Source organism: Cyprinodon tularosa, unplaced genomic scaffold, assembly GCF_016077235.1.
Source record: "Cyprinodon tularosa strain WSP-4 unplaced genomic scaffold, ASM1607723v1 ctg1108, whole genome shotgun sequence".
Classification (NCBI taxonomy): domain Eukaryota; kingdom Metazoa; phylum Chordata; class Actinopteri; order Cyprinodontiformes; family Cyprinodontidae; genus Cyprinodon; species Cyprinodon tularosa.
In genome coordinates this window covers 54752-70508 of record NW_024037903.1, presented here as the reverse complement: position 1 = coordinate 70508, position 15757 = coordinate 54752, and the positions used below count along the sequence as shown (strand labels likewise).

The following is a 15757-nucleotide window of genomic DNA, read 5'->3' as shown; positions in this document are numbered from 1 at the left end:
GTAGAGCCCAGCCCTGCTGCTGCACACTGCTGGTCAGAGGGCTTCACCTCGGCCTCACTGGCATGGAAACAGTGTGAAAAATAAAAGAGTCGTGATGTGTTTCAGATGGAGTTATCGAGCGGGTCACATGGTGAGCATCAAGAACTCCATCCTCTGACAGCAGCAGGAGGAGGAGGAATCTTTTCAGCAGCTGAAGGTTACCTCGGCAACGAAGACGATGATGAGGAGGTCGCGTCTCTCTGAGGAGGTCAGGCTGCTCAGCAACGAGCTGAGGGTGCTGACCAGGTAGCTCTGCTTCTCCCTCCTCACCGTAGGGATGCCCAGCACCAAGGTCACTGAGGGGGTAAACGCCAAGACCATCATCATCATCAGCCATGCATAGTGAGGGGAGGGCTGTGTCAGTGGGACGCCCCTTACCTCCGCGGCGCCCCCTCCCTAACACCACACGGGGCTGCAGGCTGTCAGGATACTCCCTGAGGTGGGGCATGTAGAGCTCCATGTTGCCCTGGAGCCTGCTAGGCTCAGACTTCAGCTGCTTCACTGTCAGAGAAGAAGAAGATTAGAGAGCAGAGTGTCTGGAAGGAGAGGAGGAGTTCAGAAGTTCTACTGATCAGATGGTTCCTTCATCTCTGCCTCCCATTATCCCTTTATGTGCAGAGCTGCAGAGGTTCAATCTGCAGAGACCCGGTTCAATCTGCAGAGACCCGGTTCATTCTGCAGAGACACGGTTCATTCTGCAGAGACCAGGTTCATTCTGCAGAGACACGGTTCATTCTGCAGAGACACGGTTCATTCTGCAGAGACACGGTTCATTCTGCAGAGACACGGTTCATTCTGCAGAGACACGGTTCAATCTGCAGAGACACGGTTCAATCTGCAGAGACACGGTTCATTCTGCAGAGACACGGTTCATTCTGCAGAGACACGGTTCATTCTGCAGAGACACGGTTCATTCTGCAGAGACACGGTTCATTCTGCAGAGACACGGTTCAATCTGCAGAGACACGGTTCAATCTGCAGAGACACGGTTCATTCTGCAGAGACCCGGTTCATTCTGCAGAGACCCGGTTCATTCTGCAGAGACCCGGTCCACGATTCAATCTGCAGAGACACGGTTCAATCTGCAGAGACACGGTTCAATCTGCAGAGACACGGTTCAATCTGCAGAGACCAGGTTCAATCTGCAGAGACCCGGTTCATTCTGCAGAGACACGGTTCAATCTGCAGAGACACGGTTCAATCTGCAGAAACCCGGTTCATTCTGCAGAGACCCGGTTCAATCTGCAGAAACCCGGTTCAATCTGCAGAGACATGGTTCATTCTGCAGAGAACCGGTTCAATGTGCAGAGAACCGGTTCAATGTGCAGAGAACCGGTTCAATGTGCAGAGAACCGGTTCAATGTGCAGAGAACCGGTTCAATGTGCAGAGAACCGGTTCAATGTGCAGAGACATGGTTCATTCTGCGGAGACCTGATTCATTTTCGGAGACCAGAAGAATCATTCTGCCCGGTTCCTTTGTCTGGCCCAGTCCGCCCGGCCAAGACTATGAGCTCTGGTTCTTGGTTTCTGCAGCAGTGAAACATCCCACAATGCACTGGTCAGCTCCCAGTTTGCATGGCTATCTTTAGACTTTTATGGAAAGAAACCAGTATGCAAATCAGAATACAGGGAAACGAAGGCTGGCACACAGCCAGACCACAGGTCTAATTTCCATAGAACCTGGAGAGACGGCCTGCTGGTGCCTAAAGCTCCCCTGACTGCTGGCTCAGGTCCACCACCATGAGAAAACCTGGATCTGTTGGACCCAGACTGGGTCTGGACTCTAAGCAGCCCAGCTTCAGGTTCTGAGCAGGTTCAGTTCTGAACTGATGGGAACGGATCCAGTTCCACCGAGCCACAACCTCAAAGCCAACAGAACCAGCACCTCTATGCTATAGAGGGAATTCTGCTCCTTTATCGTTTCAAGCAAACAGCTGGTTTAGAAAAATGCTCTTTTCTCTCAGTACATTTTTTTACTTTTTAAATATTTTTATATTTTCAGACTTTTCTCTTTCAGGTTGAGTTTCTGCATCTATTCAGATTCTGACTGTGTCCGAATGTCCGCCTTAATCCTCACATACTGGTTACGCCATTTTGGATGAGTGTCCCAACCTCTACTGAATGAATAAGTAGTGGACTCAAAATTTCCCACAATGCACCTTGAAAACCATCCATGGTCACTAGACAGCAGATATATCCCACGATGCTTTGGAAGGAGAGCTCTCCTCAAAAAAGCGGCCCGCTGTCTCTACCCCACAGCAGCGACTATTAACAAAGATGGCGCAGGCACCGCGCGGGGAGGCGGAGTCACATGACCAGCGGGAAGCGAAGAGCAGTGATCATCTGTCTCAACGGTCAGTTAACTAAGTTCACTATAAAGTCCCTGCTGTGTATAGTGATGGAGGGATGTAGGGGTTAGGGCGGACGGTCAGACTTTTCCAGATCACATTTCCTTCACTTACAGCCTAATCCAAACGCTCGCTCTTGACCAATCAGAACAATGCGTCTGGCAGACCAATAGAAATGCGGCTGCAGAGGAAAGCCCGCCCCCAGAAGGGAGGAGATCAAATCTACGAATAAACTTCATAATACTCAATCTGAAAATGAGGAACCGGAAAATATAACATTTGAAAATACATATTAGGAAAATTTAAAAAATACAATTTGAAAAGTATATTTTCAACTTTTCATTAGAAATAATGAAATGATGTTCTTTATATCTAATTTTACTCAAATTAAGTTAAATATATCAATAAGAAAATAAAAGATAAAGCAAAGTTCTCCTTCCCAAACCTTTTGTGGATAACAAAGTTTCTGTTCTGATTGAATGTTTTTTGTTTCCTTTCCATAGGTGGATCCAGACTACCTGAGGATCCACCTGCTTTCTAGCGGTCTCACTGCAGACCCTTGGTGCAGACCAACCATGGAGATGGTCCACCATATGCAGCCTTCTAGCAGCTGGCAGCTCAGCCAGAGACCCGAGGATCTCCCATGATACTCTGCATGTACCAGGAAGGTCTCTGGGAACGGATCCGTTCTGCAAACAGATGTGATTCTTACTGGTTGAGGTGAAGCTTCTGCTGCTGGACGTGTTGCTGCTGGATGCGTTGCTCCAGCCGTGGCTGGCGTTGGTGGACCGGGTCATGTTCTCCAGCTGCTCCAGGATGACGCTGAGGTCCCTGCTGACCTGTCCTCCCAGCTCCTCAGCCACCGACAGCCTCTGGTGCAGCGCCTGCAGGTCTGGTGCTGAGGAGGGAGGAAGCAGTGGGAAGGTTCAGCCTACTTCATGTTGTCAGGCAGTTTCACTGGAAGCTCTACACCCTGCTGTTCTGCAGTAATCAGACCAGGTGTGCTGGTGTGGAAGATTTTCCACTGAAAAGATCAGAAACATTTAGAGAAGAAGCAAAGCTGTGGCGCCTCTCAGGAAGCACCTGTCCATCTCCAGCCTCCCTTCATCACCTCCTGTAGCCTACAGACGCTGGAGGACTGGAAGGGTTTGAAGCTGTCTTTAAGGTAGAGAGGCTGTGATGACGTCATCCAGACAGGTCTGCAGGCTGTGATGAACATCCAGCCTGGATTCAGCCTGGAAAAGCTGCTGTGACTGTTTTCTGCCTATAAGGCTTCATGTTAGAGTGAAGCTGCTGCTTCTCCACTAGAAGTGGTTGTGTCTGGAATTATCTCCACACCAGAACAGCTTCCTTCCTGTTCAGGTCAAAGAGCAGCAGAGATTAGGTAGTAATGACTGACATACCTCCGCCATCCGGCTGGAATTTTATCCAAGAAAGTGACAGAAAACAAGCGGCCGCCAACAGACATCCAACTCGGAGGGGATAAAACCTCATGTCCTTCCTCACCCAGAGTCTTCCTCGCACCTGCCGCAGCCGCCCATGGACTACAGGTGAACAGCTGTAGGTGAATTCCTCGGGTAGTTATAGGAGGCAGGTCATTGGCTACGTCAGAAGCTGCAAAACACACCTGCGTCATGGGATCCAGGTGTAAACGAAAGTTTTCGCGTGAATGTAAAGCCATGCCTGTGACTTCCATCAGGGGAAGGTTTCACCGTGGACCACAGCGACACCTGGTGGTCCATTAGACACACTATCAGAGAGACGGCCAGGTGTTATGGCGAGAATTGCATTTCCTCTCGCGGGATGATGTAAAGAATATCTTTAAACGTTTCCTCTTCTTCAGTCAGTTTGCTAATCAATATGCGAGAGTTAAGAGCGATGCGCGCTCCCGCGAGAGAGGATGCAATTCTCGGCAGGCATGCATTTCTCGTCATAACACCGGTCTGCCGGAGCGCAGATCCAGGTGCTGTTGGAACTCAGATCCCGGTTCTGGTCCACTTGACATCAAGACAATCAGCAAAAACACAGACTTCTCCTTAGTCGCGGACCCTGACTCTTCCCAGCTATATATCCACTCATGTCGCCGGTATTTTCCAGCGGGGATGTAGCTCAGTGGTAGAGCGCATGCTTTGCATGTATGAGGTCCCGGGTTCAATCCCCGGCATCTCCATAGGTTTTTCTTTTGTTGCTGTTTGTTCAGTTCTCTTTGCTTTTCATTGGATGAAGTGCGAGTATTTTTTTTTAAAAACAACACAATGCGGTATAATTCCAGTTAAGTAAAGAGGAAGGTATTAAAATCAAAGGTTGTCTGCCTTTCATCACCATTATTGCTCTAACTGTATACAATTATGATATTTATGTTTTTAGAATCGGAAGCAGAACATTTCAAAGAACATAATAAGGCCTGAGTAGATAATTCTGAGTGTTATAGTTCTACAGTATGAGCATATTGGAGGCATGCATGCATAGATAAACGTCAGAAGCTGTTTTACTGTGAGGACAAACTTATTTGCTTTTTTTCCTTATACGTGTAAATTTAACTTGTATTTTGTGCTGTGAGCAAATGGCAGCCAGTGATGTCATCCTAACCTGGCACCTCAGTGAAGGTGTGTCCACCTTTTTGTCTGTATTTTACTAGTTTTCTTTGGTAATGTAGAGCTAGTTAGTTGTCAATCACCTGGTCTGAGGTGTGGTTATCCACCTTTAGATGGGGCCTACTGGGTAGGAGACGAGTCGCTCCTGTTTCTGTTGTAGATCTGGACTAAAAGACTGGTCTGTTTGTTGTTGTGACATCTGCAGCCAGTGCTCCTGTGGTGGTGCACCAGCATTGGATCATCACATGACATCATAACAGACTCTGGGAGCTGCTCTGGCCTCCAAGCAGATGTCCTGCAGAAGTCTGGATGCTCATCTGCGGTGAACCTCAGAGAGGGAAAACAGGGCAGCACACAGTGTGTCATTCCTGTTGCTACGCGCATCAACTAAACGAGTCCTTCACAGTCACAGACACACAAGTCCTTTCACATTTTTAACAAGATCCCCCATCCATTAACCCTAAGTACCCTTTGACCCCCCCAGCAGCTGCAATGGGAGGAAGTGGCTGGTTGTCATGGTGATAGAGGAAACATTCAATGGTAAAATGTTGCATTGTGAAAGGATTCAGACCCCCCCACCCCATGGATGTGAGCTATCTGTGCAGATAATATTTCCAAAGCCATTTACTGCTTCGTTAAGAACAGATGTGTTAAATATTTCACAATGAAGTGAAGTTTTCACAAGGTAGTAAACTCAGAAACAAGCTTTATTTAGAAAGCATCAAGACTTTAAAATAAAAATAAGAATAGATAAAAAGATAAAATAGCATACATACAACCTCGTAGAGCATAAACACCACCAAGAGTCAGTCTGAATGAAAACACCTCCAGCTGCCTCTTCAAAGAGTCACCAGGTTCATGTTAGCGCAAAGATGGGGGCGACGTATGGCACAGTGTGGGGCTGCGGCTCTACAGGGTCCAGGCCTTTGACTGGAGGATCTCAGACTTTGAGACGAGGTGTAGAGCTCTAGAAGGTCAGGCTTGGTTTGGTCCAAGAAGCTTCACAACTGATCAGAAAGAAGAGCGAAAGACACAGAGGTGTTTCTGGCTTTCAATACATCGTTTCTAAGATGCCATAATTATGGTTTCTGTACTATCAGGGCCGTTCTCAAAGAGCAGATGATTAATTCTACAAAAACTGTTGATCATGAAGAACGACATCTTAATAAAAATGAAAAAAAAAAACACATCAGAAAACTGCCTGATTATTTGCTGTTATGGAAAAACAGAACTGGGGGGTAAAAACCCTAAATAAAAATGTAAATCCTTAAATGTTTTAGAAAAAATTGCAGAATAGATTTTTGTTTTGTTTTGCTGGAAATAAAAGGAAAACAGCAGCCTGCCTAACCCTAACCTTTGAATCCCCATAAACAAGGCCTGAAACACTGAGCTGCCACTGTGTTCATCAAAGTAAAAGTTTAGGTGTCTCAGTGAACATTGAATAAAACCTTATCTCTGGAAGGTGGGGCAGCATCTGAGGTAGTCATGGAATCTGAACCGGGTTTGGACTGCTATGATCCAGTTGAACTTTCTGAATTAGCAAAATTATTGTCTTCATCTAAGCCTTCAACTTGTACGTTAGATCCAGTTCCAACCAGGTTATTTAAGGAGGTATTCCCTTTGATCTCCTCCTCCATTTTAGATGTGATTAATCTATCTCTGTTACAGGGATATGTACCTAAAGCTTTTAAGGTTGCTGTAATTAAACCTCTGCTTAAGAAACCACCTCTTGACCCAGATGACTTGGTCAATTATAGACCTATATCCAATCTTTCTTTTCTGATCTAAAATTCTTGAGAAAGTAGTTGCCAAACAAGTGTGCGATCACTTCCACCATAATAAACTTTTTAAACTTTTCTTCAGGACCAAGAAGCCACATCAGACACCAACTTCATATCCTAAGCAGTTGTGATGTTTCTTACTGTGCTTATGTTGTAAATGTGGTGAGGCGGTGCTTTATTTGGCCTTTGGCCGACATATAACCGGTTTGCTCCACCAGGTCCTGCCCTCTGGGCAGAAAGCCAGGAAACCCTCACTGCTTCTTTCTCCATGTGTCTGAGCCGTCAGACCTGAACCCACCTGAGACCAGAAGGTATTTCTGACAGTGAGGGGTTAAACCAAGGCCCATCACTGGCTTTAGGTTGGATGAACAAACAGCTCCTCCTTTTATTTCACTTTATGTTTTGGTGCTTTTAGATTCCAGTCAATTAGCTTACATCCCCAGAATACTCAGAATAAAACCAGTTAAGAAAGACTGGATGCTTTTTCAAGCCTCTGTAAACTTCCTCTGCAGACAGCGTCTGTCTGAGGGGAACATGTCGATCAGCCGGTCATCCCAGAAGCGTCAGGTCTCCTTCAGCCGCTGTCCTGCAGCAGAACCAGCAGATAAGAGGGAGCATAATGGTCCCAGTGGGAGTTAATGGGATGGCTGCAACAATGGAAGAAATGAGGTTAGTATTGATGGACTCTACTGTTTAACAACAAGGAAAATATGAACCAGTAAAAACCTCAGAACATGCTCTCCAATCTGCTGATGACTCCACCCTTTATCCTGTCCTCTGGTGGCGCTGTGGGACGCATGTGTCCATATGGTCCGACAGTCGGTTCAGAAGCATCAACACAAAGAAACAGAAAAAAACTACTTCTGTTTAATCCTCTAAGAGGATTGAGAGGAAAATGTTGATGGCATCATGAGAGACATGCAGATGTTGACCCCCCCCAGCCTGCCTTTTCAGTGTAACACACACTAATCCTCCCTGAGACCATTGCCGGTTTCTGTTTGCAGGATAATTCTGCCTAGAACTGTTTTCATCTATCTATTTCATTTCTATGTCAGTGGAATATTTGTTGAAGCTCTTAAAGAGCAAAGTGACCCGTAAAGTCTTTATGGAAGGACAGAGGCGCGTCTGCCTCCATTTATCACGATAGGTTTGACAGTGGGTGGGGTGGGGTAGGGTGGGGGGTGAAGTTGAGGAAAAAGAAGCTGGAGAATAGAAAGGACCCATCTGTTCATGCTGGCAGATGAAGAGAGGAGGACAGAGTGGAAGAGGGAGCAGGAAGCAGAATCTCTGCTGCGGGTTTGGATCTTGGTTTGTTCTGTTTTCAGGCATCCTTTGGCGTTTTTCCCTGCTTACCGAGTAAGTTTCTGTTGATTTGGATGGTGTGATGTGAAGTAATGTTGTCCTGGCTGATATATTAAGAGTCACTGATTAACATCACAGGATTTTCTGTTGCTCTGCAGGATGGTCGCTGATTTCACCTTTGAAAATTAACTCCTTCTGATTTCTGATTAGGCTCTAGGATCCAGTTAGCCATCCTATGATCCAGATCGAGTTACCCCCCCTGGGATCCAGTTTGCCCCCTGGGATCCAGTTAGCCCCCTGGGATCCAGTTAGCTCTCTGGGATCCAGTTAGCCTCCTGGGATCCAGTTAGCTCTCTGGGATCCTGTTAGCCCCCTGAGATCCAGATCCAGTTACCCCCCTGGGATCCAGTTAACTCTCTGGGATCCAGTTAGTTTTCTGGGATCCAGTTAGCTCTCTGGGATCCAGTTAGCCCCCTGAGATCCAGTTAGCCCCATGGGATCCAGTTAGCCCCCTGGGATCCAGATCCAGCTACCCCCTGGGACCCAGTTAGCTCTCTGGGATCCAGTTAAACCCCTAGGATCCAATTAGACCCCTGGGATCCAGTTAGCCCTCTGGGATCCAGTTAGTTCTCTGGGATCCAGTTAGCCCTCTGGGATCCAGTTAGTTCTCTGGGATCCAGTTAGCCCCCTGGGATCCAGTTAGCTCTCTGGGATCCTGTTAGCCCCCTGAGATCCAGATCCAGTTAACCCCCTGGGATCCAGTTAGCCCCCTGGGATCCAGTTAGCTCTCTGGGATCCAGTTAGCCCCCTGAGATCCAGATCCAGTTACCCCCCTGGGATCCAGTTACCCCCCTGGGATTCAGTTAGCTCTCTGGGATCCAGTTAAACCCCTAGGATCCAATTAGACCCCTAGTATCCAATTAGACCCCTGGGATCCAGTTACCCCCCTGGTACCCAGTTAGCCACCTGGGACCCAGTTAAACCTCTAGGATCCAGTTACCCCTCTGGGATCCAGTTAGTTCTCTGGGATCCAGTTAGCCCCCTGGGATCCAGTTAGCTCTCCGAAATCCTGTTAGCCCCCTGAGATCCAGATCCAGTTAACCCCCTGGGATCCAGTTAAACCTCTAGGATCCAGTTACCCCTCTGGGATCCAGTTAGCTCTTTGGGATCCAGTTAAACCTCTAGGATCCAGTTACCCCTCTGGGATCCAGTTAGTTCTCTGGGATCCAGTTAGCCCCCTGGGATCCAGTTAGCTCTCTGGGATCCTGTTAGCCCCCTGAGATCCAGATCCAGTTAATCCCCTGGGATCCAGTTACCCCCCTGGGATCCAGTTAGCTCTCTGGGATCCAGTTAAACCCCTAGGATCCAGTTAGCCCCCTGGGATCCAGTTAGCTCTTTGGGATCCAGTTAAACCTCTAGGACCCAGTTAGACCCCTGGGATCCAGTTAGAACCCCAGGACCCAGTTAGAACCCAAGGACCCAGTAGTCCTCTTAGGTTATATTCTAACCCCTCTATGAATGAGAGGAAATAAATAAGGGACTTGTATTGTTGTTTGATGTGTTAGAATCCAATCTGTTCTGTTAGCATTGAACTGGGTTAGCACCTAATCCCCGTGTTTGTCTCTGCTGCGCAGAATGCAGTTTAGCATAGATGAATTAAACCTGGCCTGATTCCTGGGCAGATGTTTAACTTCCTTGACTTTGTGAAATATTTAAAACTGGTTCTTCAGCTTGCAGCATGGTCTCCCGCCTTTGCTGAACCTTGAACATCCAGCTTATTCCAGTCTGGAGCTCCTCAGCAGAACAATAGAGCGAATGGGACCTTGTTGAAGTCAGCGGCTGTTGCTTGGTTCTAGACTTGCTTCTCCTTTCGGTTCTGGACAAATTCCTGTCCGTCATTCATCGTCTTCATCTCCCTGACAACCTTCCTTGGATGGCCAACCCTCTAACTTGATTAAATGACACAACCCCCCCCGCCCCCAGACACACACACTCTATGCTAATTGGCTTCCATCCTCTGATTGGATCTGCTCCATCGTCTCCCCAGAGGGAATACAGTCCAGCCGTTTGCTGTCAGCCTCTTTCAGTCACGCCGTTGTCCTGAGAAACATCGTGATGTTAAAGACCTTCTGCAGACGGAGACAAAGACAGAAAACATTCTGGTATAAGCAGGGACTGTTTTTCAAGACTTTTCCTCCTCTAATCCTGCAGAATGGAATCAGGTGAAGGTGCTTCCTCTTTACTTCCTACTTTCTGAAGGAGGGGACATTGGTCTTATTGGGTGTGAAGGACTAAAGATCAGCCAGAACCTGGATGTTCTCTGCAGGGTCCTGGAAAGTTGTTAAATGCTTCTTCCTGATTTGGCCATTTTAAAAACCTTTCAGTTGTTGGGTATGTGAACTTATTATAAACTTTTTATGGATTCTTTTACTCAGTGGTTCAGACTCACCTTTATGATTTTATGATTCTCTTTATTTAGGTTTCTTTCTATGTTGGAGATAAACAGTGAAAACATGGAGAATATGGAGCAAACCTCTAACCTCTCAGGTGCTTTACTTGCTTCTCTGCAGACTCTAGCCGTCCTCTTAGCCTGAAGCTGACCTCAGAAAGCTGGTTTTTCCCAGAGGGAGAAGTAAAATTAGAGACAAACCTTTGAGTGAGAGGGTGGACAGACGTTTGACTGGCGGTCAAAAGTAATTAAAGCAATTAGCTTTTTGCAGGGTGTGAATCTAACAGTGGTGTTTGCTGCAGCTCTGCTTTAGGGGAGAGACTCACTGGTTGGCTGTGATTTCATTATAAAAACCTCATCAGAGCGAGCTTAATGATTAATTTCTGTTGTGTTCAAAGAGCAAAGCTGTGCCGCGTGTCTGGAGGTGTTTCATAGGCTCACTCCTTCATGCTGCCTGTTGGTAATAAAATATTTCTCCTGCAGCGGCCTTTAGCCTGACCTGGGATTTTACTCGTCCTCAGCTCATTTTACACAGTTTTACCAGAATGATGTCAGTTTCCTGGATCCACACCCTGTGCCACAGGAGGGACTTTCAGATTAGGGTGGATTTCTCAGAGGTTTAGAGCAATGATGATTGGTGGAGCCTTTCTCACAGTGAAGCTACAAAAGCAGATTAATCAACATAAGGAGCGTTGATGAGGAGAATGGCAAATACAGACCCATCATATTTATATATCACAATCTGTGAGAGAAAGTAGAAATCCATATGATACTTTAGGTGAGAAGGTAGCCAAGTTAAACAGGAATCTGCCCACTTTATCCAGATACGAGTCTGTTTAGTTAGTGGAGGAGATCTCATTAGTGGGGCAGACTAGAGTCAGACAGTATGGATCAATGTTCAGCCATCCATCTTCAGTCAGGTTTGGAGGAAGTTAGTGATGAACCAAATGCAGAGATAAGCTTTGCTGATTTAATAACGGTTCCAAGGCAACAGAGGCAAAATCCAGGAACTAAAAATACAAAAAAAAAAAAAAAACCAAGAGACGCCGCAGGAAAACACACAAGAGGAGCTAAGTGACGACCGAAGAACCGCACAGGAGGAGTATATATGGGAGACAGAACAAATACTGGGCTAATCAGCTGACAGGGAGCAGGTGTGGATAGAAGAGACTAGAAGGGAGCTAGGGGAAAGGAGACAGGCACAAGGGGGCGACAGAGAGTAAATAACAAAACTCCATCCATCCATCCATCCATCCATCTTCCTCCGCTTATCCGGGGTCGGGTCGCGGGGGCAGCAGCTTAAGAAGGGAGGCCCAGACTTCCCTCTCCCCAGCCACTTCTTCCAGCTCTTCAGGAGGAACCCCAAGGCGTTCCCAGGCCAGCCGAGAAACATAGTCTCTCCAGCGTGTCCTGGGTCTTCCCCGGGGCCTCCCCCCGGTGGGACGTGCCCGGAACACCTCACCAGGGAGGCGTCCAGGAGGCATCCTAAACAGATGCCCAAGCCACCTCAACTGGCTCCTCTCGACGTGGAGGAGCAGCGGCTCTACTCCGAGTCCCTCCCGGATGACCGAGCTTCTCATCCTATCTCTAAGGGAGAGCCCAGCCACCCTACGGAGGAAACCCATTTCGGCCGCTTGTATCCGCGATCTCGTTCTTTCGGTCATGACCCAGAGTTCATGACCATAGATGAGGGTAGGAACGTAGATCGACCGGTAAATCGAGAGCTTCGCTTTTTGACTCAGCTCTCACTTCACCACGACGGACCGGTACAGTGCCCGCTTCACGGCAGACGCTGCACCAATCCGCCTGTCGATCTCCCGCTCCCTTCTTCCCTCATTCGTGAACAAGATCCCAAGATACTTAAACTCCTCCACTTGGGGCAGGACACCCCCCCTGACCCGGAGAAGGCACTCTACCCTTTTCCGGCTCAAGACCATGGCCTCGGATTTGGAGGCACTGATCCCCATCCCGGCCGCTTCACACTCGGCTGCGAACCGATCCAGCGAGAGCTGCAGATCACGACTTGATGAAGCCAACAGGACCACATCATCTGCAAAAAGCAGAGACGCAATCCTAAGGCCACCAAAACGGATCCCCTCAACACCTTGGCTGCGCCTAGAAATTCTGTCCATGAAGGTAATGAACAGAATCGGTGACAAAGGGCAGCCCTGGCGGAGTCCAACTCTCACTGGAAACGAGCCCGACTTACTGCCGGCAATGCGGACCAGACTCTGACACCGGTCATACAGGGACCTGACAGCCCGTATCAAAGGGCCCGGTACCCCGTACTCCCGGAGAACCCCCCACAGGGCCCCCCGAGGGACACGGTCGAACGCCTTCTCCAAGTCCACAAAGCACATGTAGACTGGTTGGGCGAACTCCCATGCACCCTCCAGGACCCTGCTGAGGGTGTAGAGCTGGTCCAGCGTTCCACGACCAGGACGGAAACCACACTGCTCTTCCTGAATCCGAGGTTCGACTATCCGACGGACCCTCCTCTCCAGCACCCCCGAATAGACCTTGCCGGGGAGGCTTAAGAGTGCGACTCCCCTGTAATTGGAGCACACCCTCCGGTCCCCCTTTTTGAATAGGGGGACCACCACCCCAGTCTGCCAATCCAGGGGGACTGCCCCCGATGTCCATGCAATGTTGAAGAGTCGTGTCAGCCAACACAACCCCACAACATCCAGGACCTTGAGGAACTCCGGGCGGATCTCATCCACCCCCGGGGCCCTGCCACCGAGGAGCTTTTTAACCACCTCGGCGACCTCGCCCACAGAGATTGGAGAGCCCAGCCCAGAGTCCCCAGGCCCAGCTTCCTCAATGGAAGACATGTTGGTGGGATTGAGGAGGTCTTCGAAGTATTCCGCCCACCGACCCACAACGTCCCGAGTCGAGGTCAGCAGCACACCATCCCCACTATAAACAGTGTTGGTGCTGCACCGCTTCCCCCTCCTGAGACGCCGGATGGCGGACCAGAATCGCTTCGGAGCCGTGCGGAAGTCTTTCTCCATGGCCTCTCCAAACTCCTCCCACACCCGAGTTTTTGCCTCAGCAACCATCCGAGCCGCATGCTGCTTCGCCCGCCGGTACCCATCAGCTGATTCCGGAGTCCCACAGGCCAAAAAGGCCCGATAGGCCTCCTTCTTCAACCTGACAGCATCCCTCACCGGAGGTGTCCACCAACGGGTTCGAGGGTTGCCGCCACGACAGGCACCGACAACCTTGCGGCCGCAGCTCAGATAAGCCGCCTCGACAATGGAGGAACGGAACATGGTCCACTCGGACTCAATGTCCCCCACCTCCCCCGGGATGTGTTCGAAGTTCTGCCGGAGATGGGAGTTAAAGCTCCGCCTAACAGGGGACTCCGCCAGACGTTCCCAGCAGACCCTCACAACACGTTTGGGCCTGCCAGGTCTGACCGGCATCCTCCCCCACCACCGGAGCCAACTCACCACCAGGTAGTGGTCAGTGGAAAGCTCAGCACCTCTCTTCACCCGAGTGTCCAAGACATACGGCCGCAAGTCCGATGAAACGATGACAAAGTCGATCATCGAACTGCGGCCTAGGGTGTCCTGGTGCCATGTGCACATATGGACACCCTTATGCTTGAACATGGTGTTCGTTATGGACAATCCATGACGAGCACAGAAGTCCAACAACAGAACACCACTAGAGTTCAGATCAGGGCGGCCATTCCTCCCAACCACGCCCCTCCAGGTCTCACTGTCATTGCCCACGTGAGCGTTGAAGTCTCCCAGCAGAACAAGGGAGTCCCCAGGAGGGGCACCCTCCAGTACCCCCTCTAAGGACTCCAAGAAGGGTGGGTAATCTGAACTGTTGTTCGGCCCGTAAGCACAGACAACAGTCAGAACCCGTCCCCCCACCCGTAGGCGGAGGGAGGCTACCCTCTCGTTCACCGGGGTAAACCCCAACGTACAGGCGCCGAGATGGGGGGCAACAAGTATGCCCACTCCTGCCCGGCGCCTCTCACCGTGGGCAACTCCAGAGTGGAAGTATGTCCAGCCCCTCTCAAGGAGACTGGTTCCAGAACCAGAACCATGCGTTGAGGTGAGACCGACTATTTCTAGCCGGAACCTCTCAGCCTCACACACTAGCTCCGGCTCCTTCCCCACCAGCGAGGTGACATTCCACGTCCCAAGAGCCAGCTTCTGCAGCCGAGGATCGGACCGCCAGGGTCCCCTCCCCCGGCCGCCACCCAACACACATTGCACCCGACCCCTATGGCCCCTCTCACGGGTGGTGGGCCCATGTAAGGGGGGACCCATGTTTCCTCTTCGGGCTGAGCCCGGCCGGGCCCCATGGGTAAAAGCCCGGCCACCAGGCGCTCGCCATCGTGCCCCCCCTCCAGGCCTGGCTCCAGAGTGGGGCCCCGGTGACCCGCGTCCGGGCGAGGGAACGCTGGATCCAATTATTGTACTCATCATAACGGTCTTTGGGCTGCGCTTTGTCTGGTTCCTCACCTAGGACCTGTCTGCCTTGGGTGACCCTACCAGGGGCATAAAGCCCCAGACAGCATAGCTCCCAGGATCATTGGGACACTCAAACCTCTCCACCACGATAAGGTGGCAGCCCAAGGAGAGGATAACAAAACTCAACACTGCTTAAATTTAACTAGAAAACAACTAGAATGACACAGAATGGAAAAGACACAATTACCAAGAAAACAGAATGACATCAATACAAATGAAAAACTAAAAAAAAGTCCATAAAGGGAAGGATCAGGACATGTCCTCCATCAGTGGAGCTGATGCCTTCCTCTGGCAGTCCAGGGTCCAGCCTGGACGGACCCCCGGGCCCCCGGTCTGCAACAGCTCTACAAACTGCACCACCATGTCGCCCCATGGATTAAAAACACAAAGCAATTATTCTACTCCTGTTGCCTACATGTCTGTTTGAAAACCTGTCTGATAAACCAAGGTTCATCAGAAGGTTCCTTACAGCCGTTAATGTTCATAAAACCCAGCTTTAGAGAGAAAATCCTAATCCAACAGTTCTGGGATTAATTCTTCTTAAAGTTTAAGACGTTAAAAAACAACGGCAGGGTTTTTCTTTCTAAATCCTCAGTAAAGATTAAAATCCTCTAAGCTTCCTAAAAGACTTGATTCTTAGTTCTTTTGATAAAATGAGACCTTGACCTTGTGTGACCCGTAGAAAAGCTGGAATATATTCTTTCACTTGGTTCAGTGATCCACAGCTACGCTGCAAAGGCTGATCATAAA

General features: G+C 49.4%; 2 protein-coding genes and 1 non-coding gene across 3 annotated transcripts in view; 2 read left to right on the top strand and 1 right to left on the bottom strand.

Moving 5' to 3' along the window:
* The window catches only part of zgc:154054 (uncharacterized protein LOC777616 homolog), a 34566-nt gene extending 30519 nt beyond the window's left edge, over positions 1 to 4047 (bottom strand). Inside the window, exons 1-4 of the mRNA XM_038298169.1 lie at positions 3792 to 4047; positions 3101 to 3286; positions 418 to 540; positions 202 to 335 (exon numbers count right to left, since the gene is read on the bottom strand). Of these exons, the coding sequence (XP_038154097.1) occupies positions 202 to 335; positions 418 to 540; positions 3101 to 3286; positions 3792 to 3882 (534 nt within the window). The 5' untranslated portion in view covers positions 3883 to 4047. The remainder of the gene's footprint in view (positions 1 to 201; positions 336 to 417; positions 541 to 3100; positions 3287 to 3791) is intronic.
* A 439-nt stretch (positions 4048 to 4486) lies between these two features.
* On the top strand, positions 4487 to 4558 carry trnaa-ugc. Its single transcript has one exon. It is a non-coding gene; the product is annotated as a tRNA-Ala (tRNA).
* Positions 4559 to 7982: 3424 nt separating this feature from the next.
* Positions 7983 to 15757, top strand: part of mmp17b (matrix metallopeptidase 17b) — a 42840-nt gene continuing 35065 nt past the window's right edge. Inside the window, exon 1 of the mRNA XM_038298156.1 lies at positions 7983 to 8119. The gene's annotated coding sequence lies outside the window, so the exon portion shown is untranslated. The remainder of the gene's footprint in view (positions 8120 to 15757) is intronic.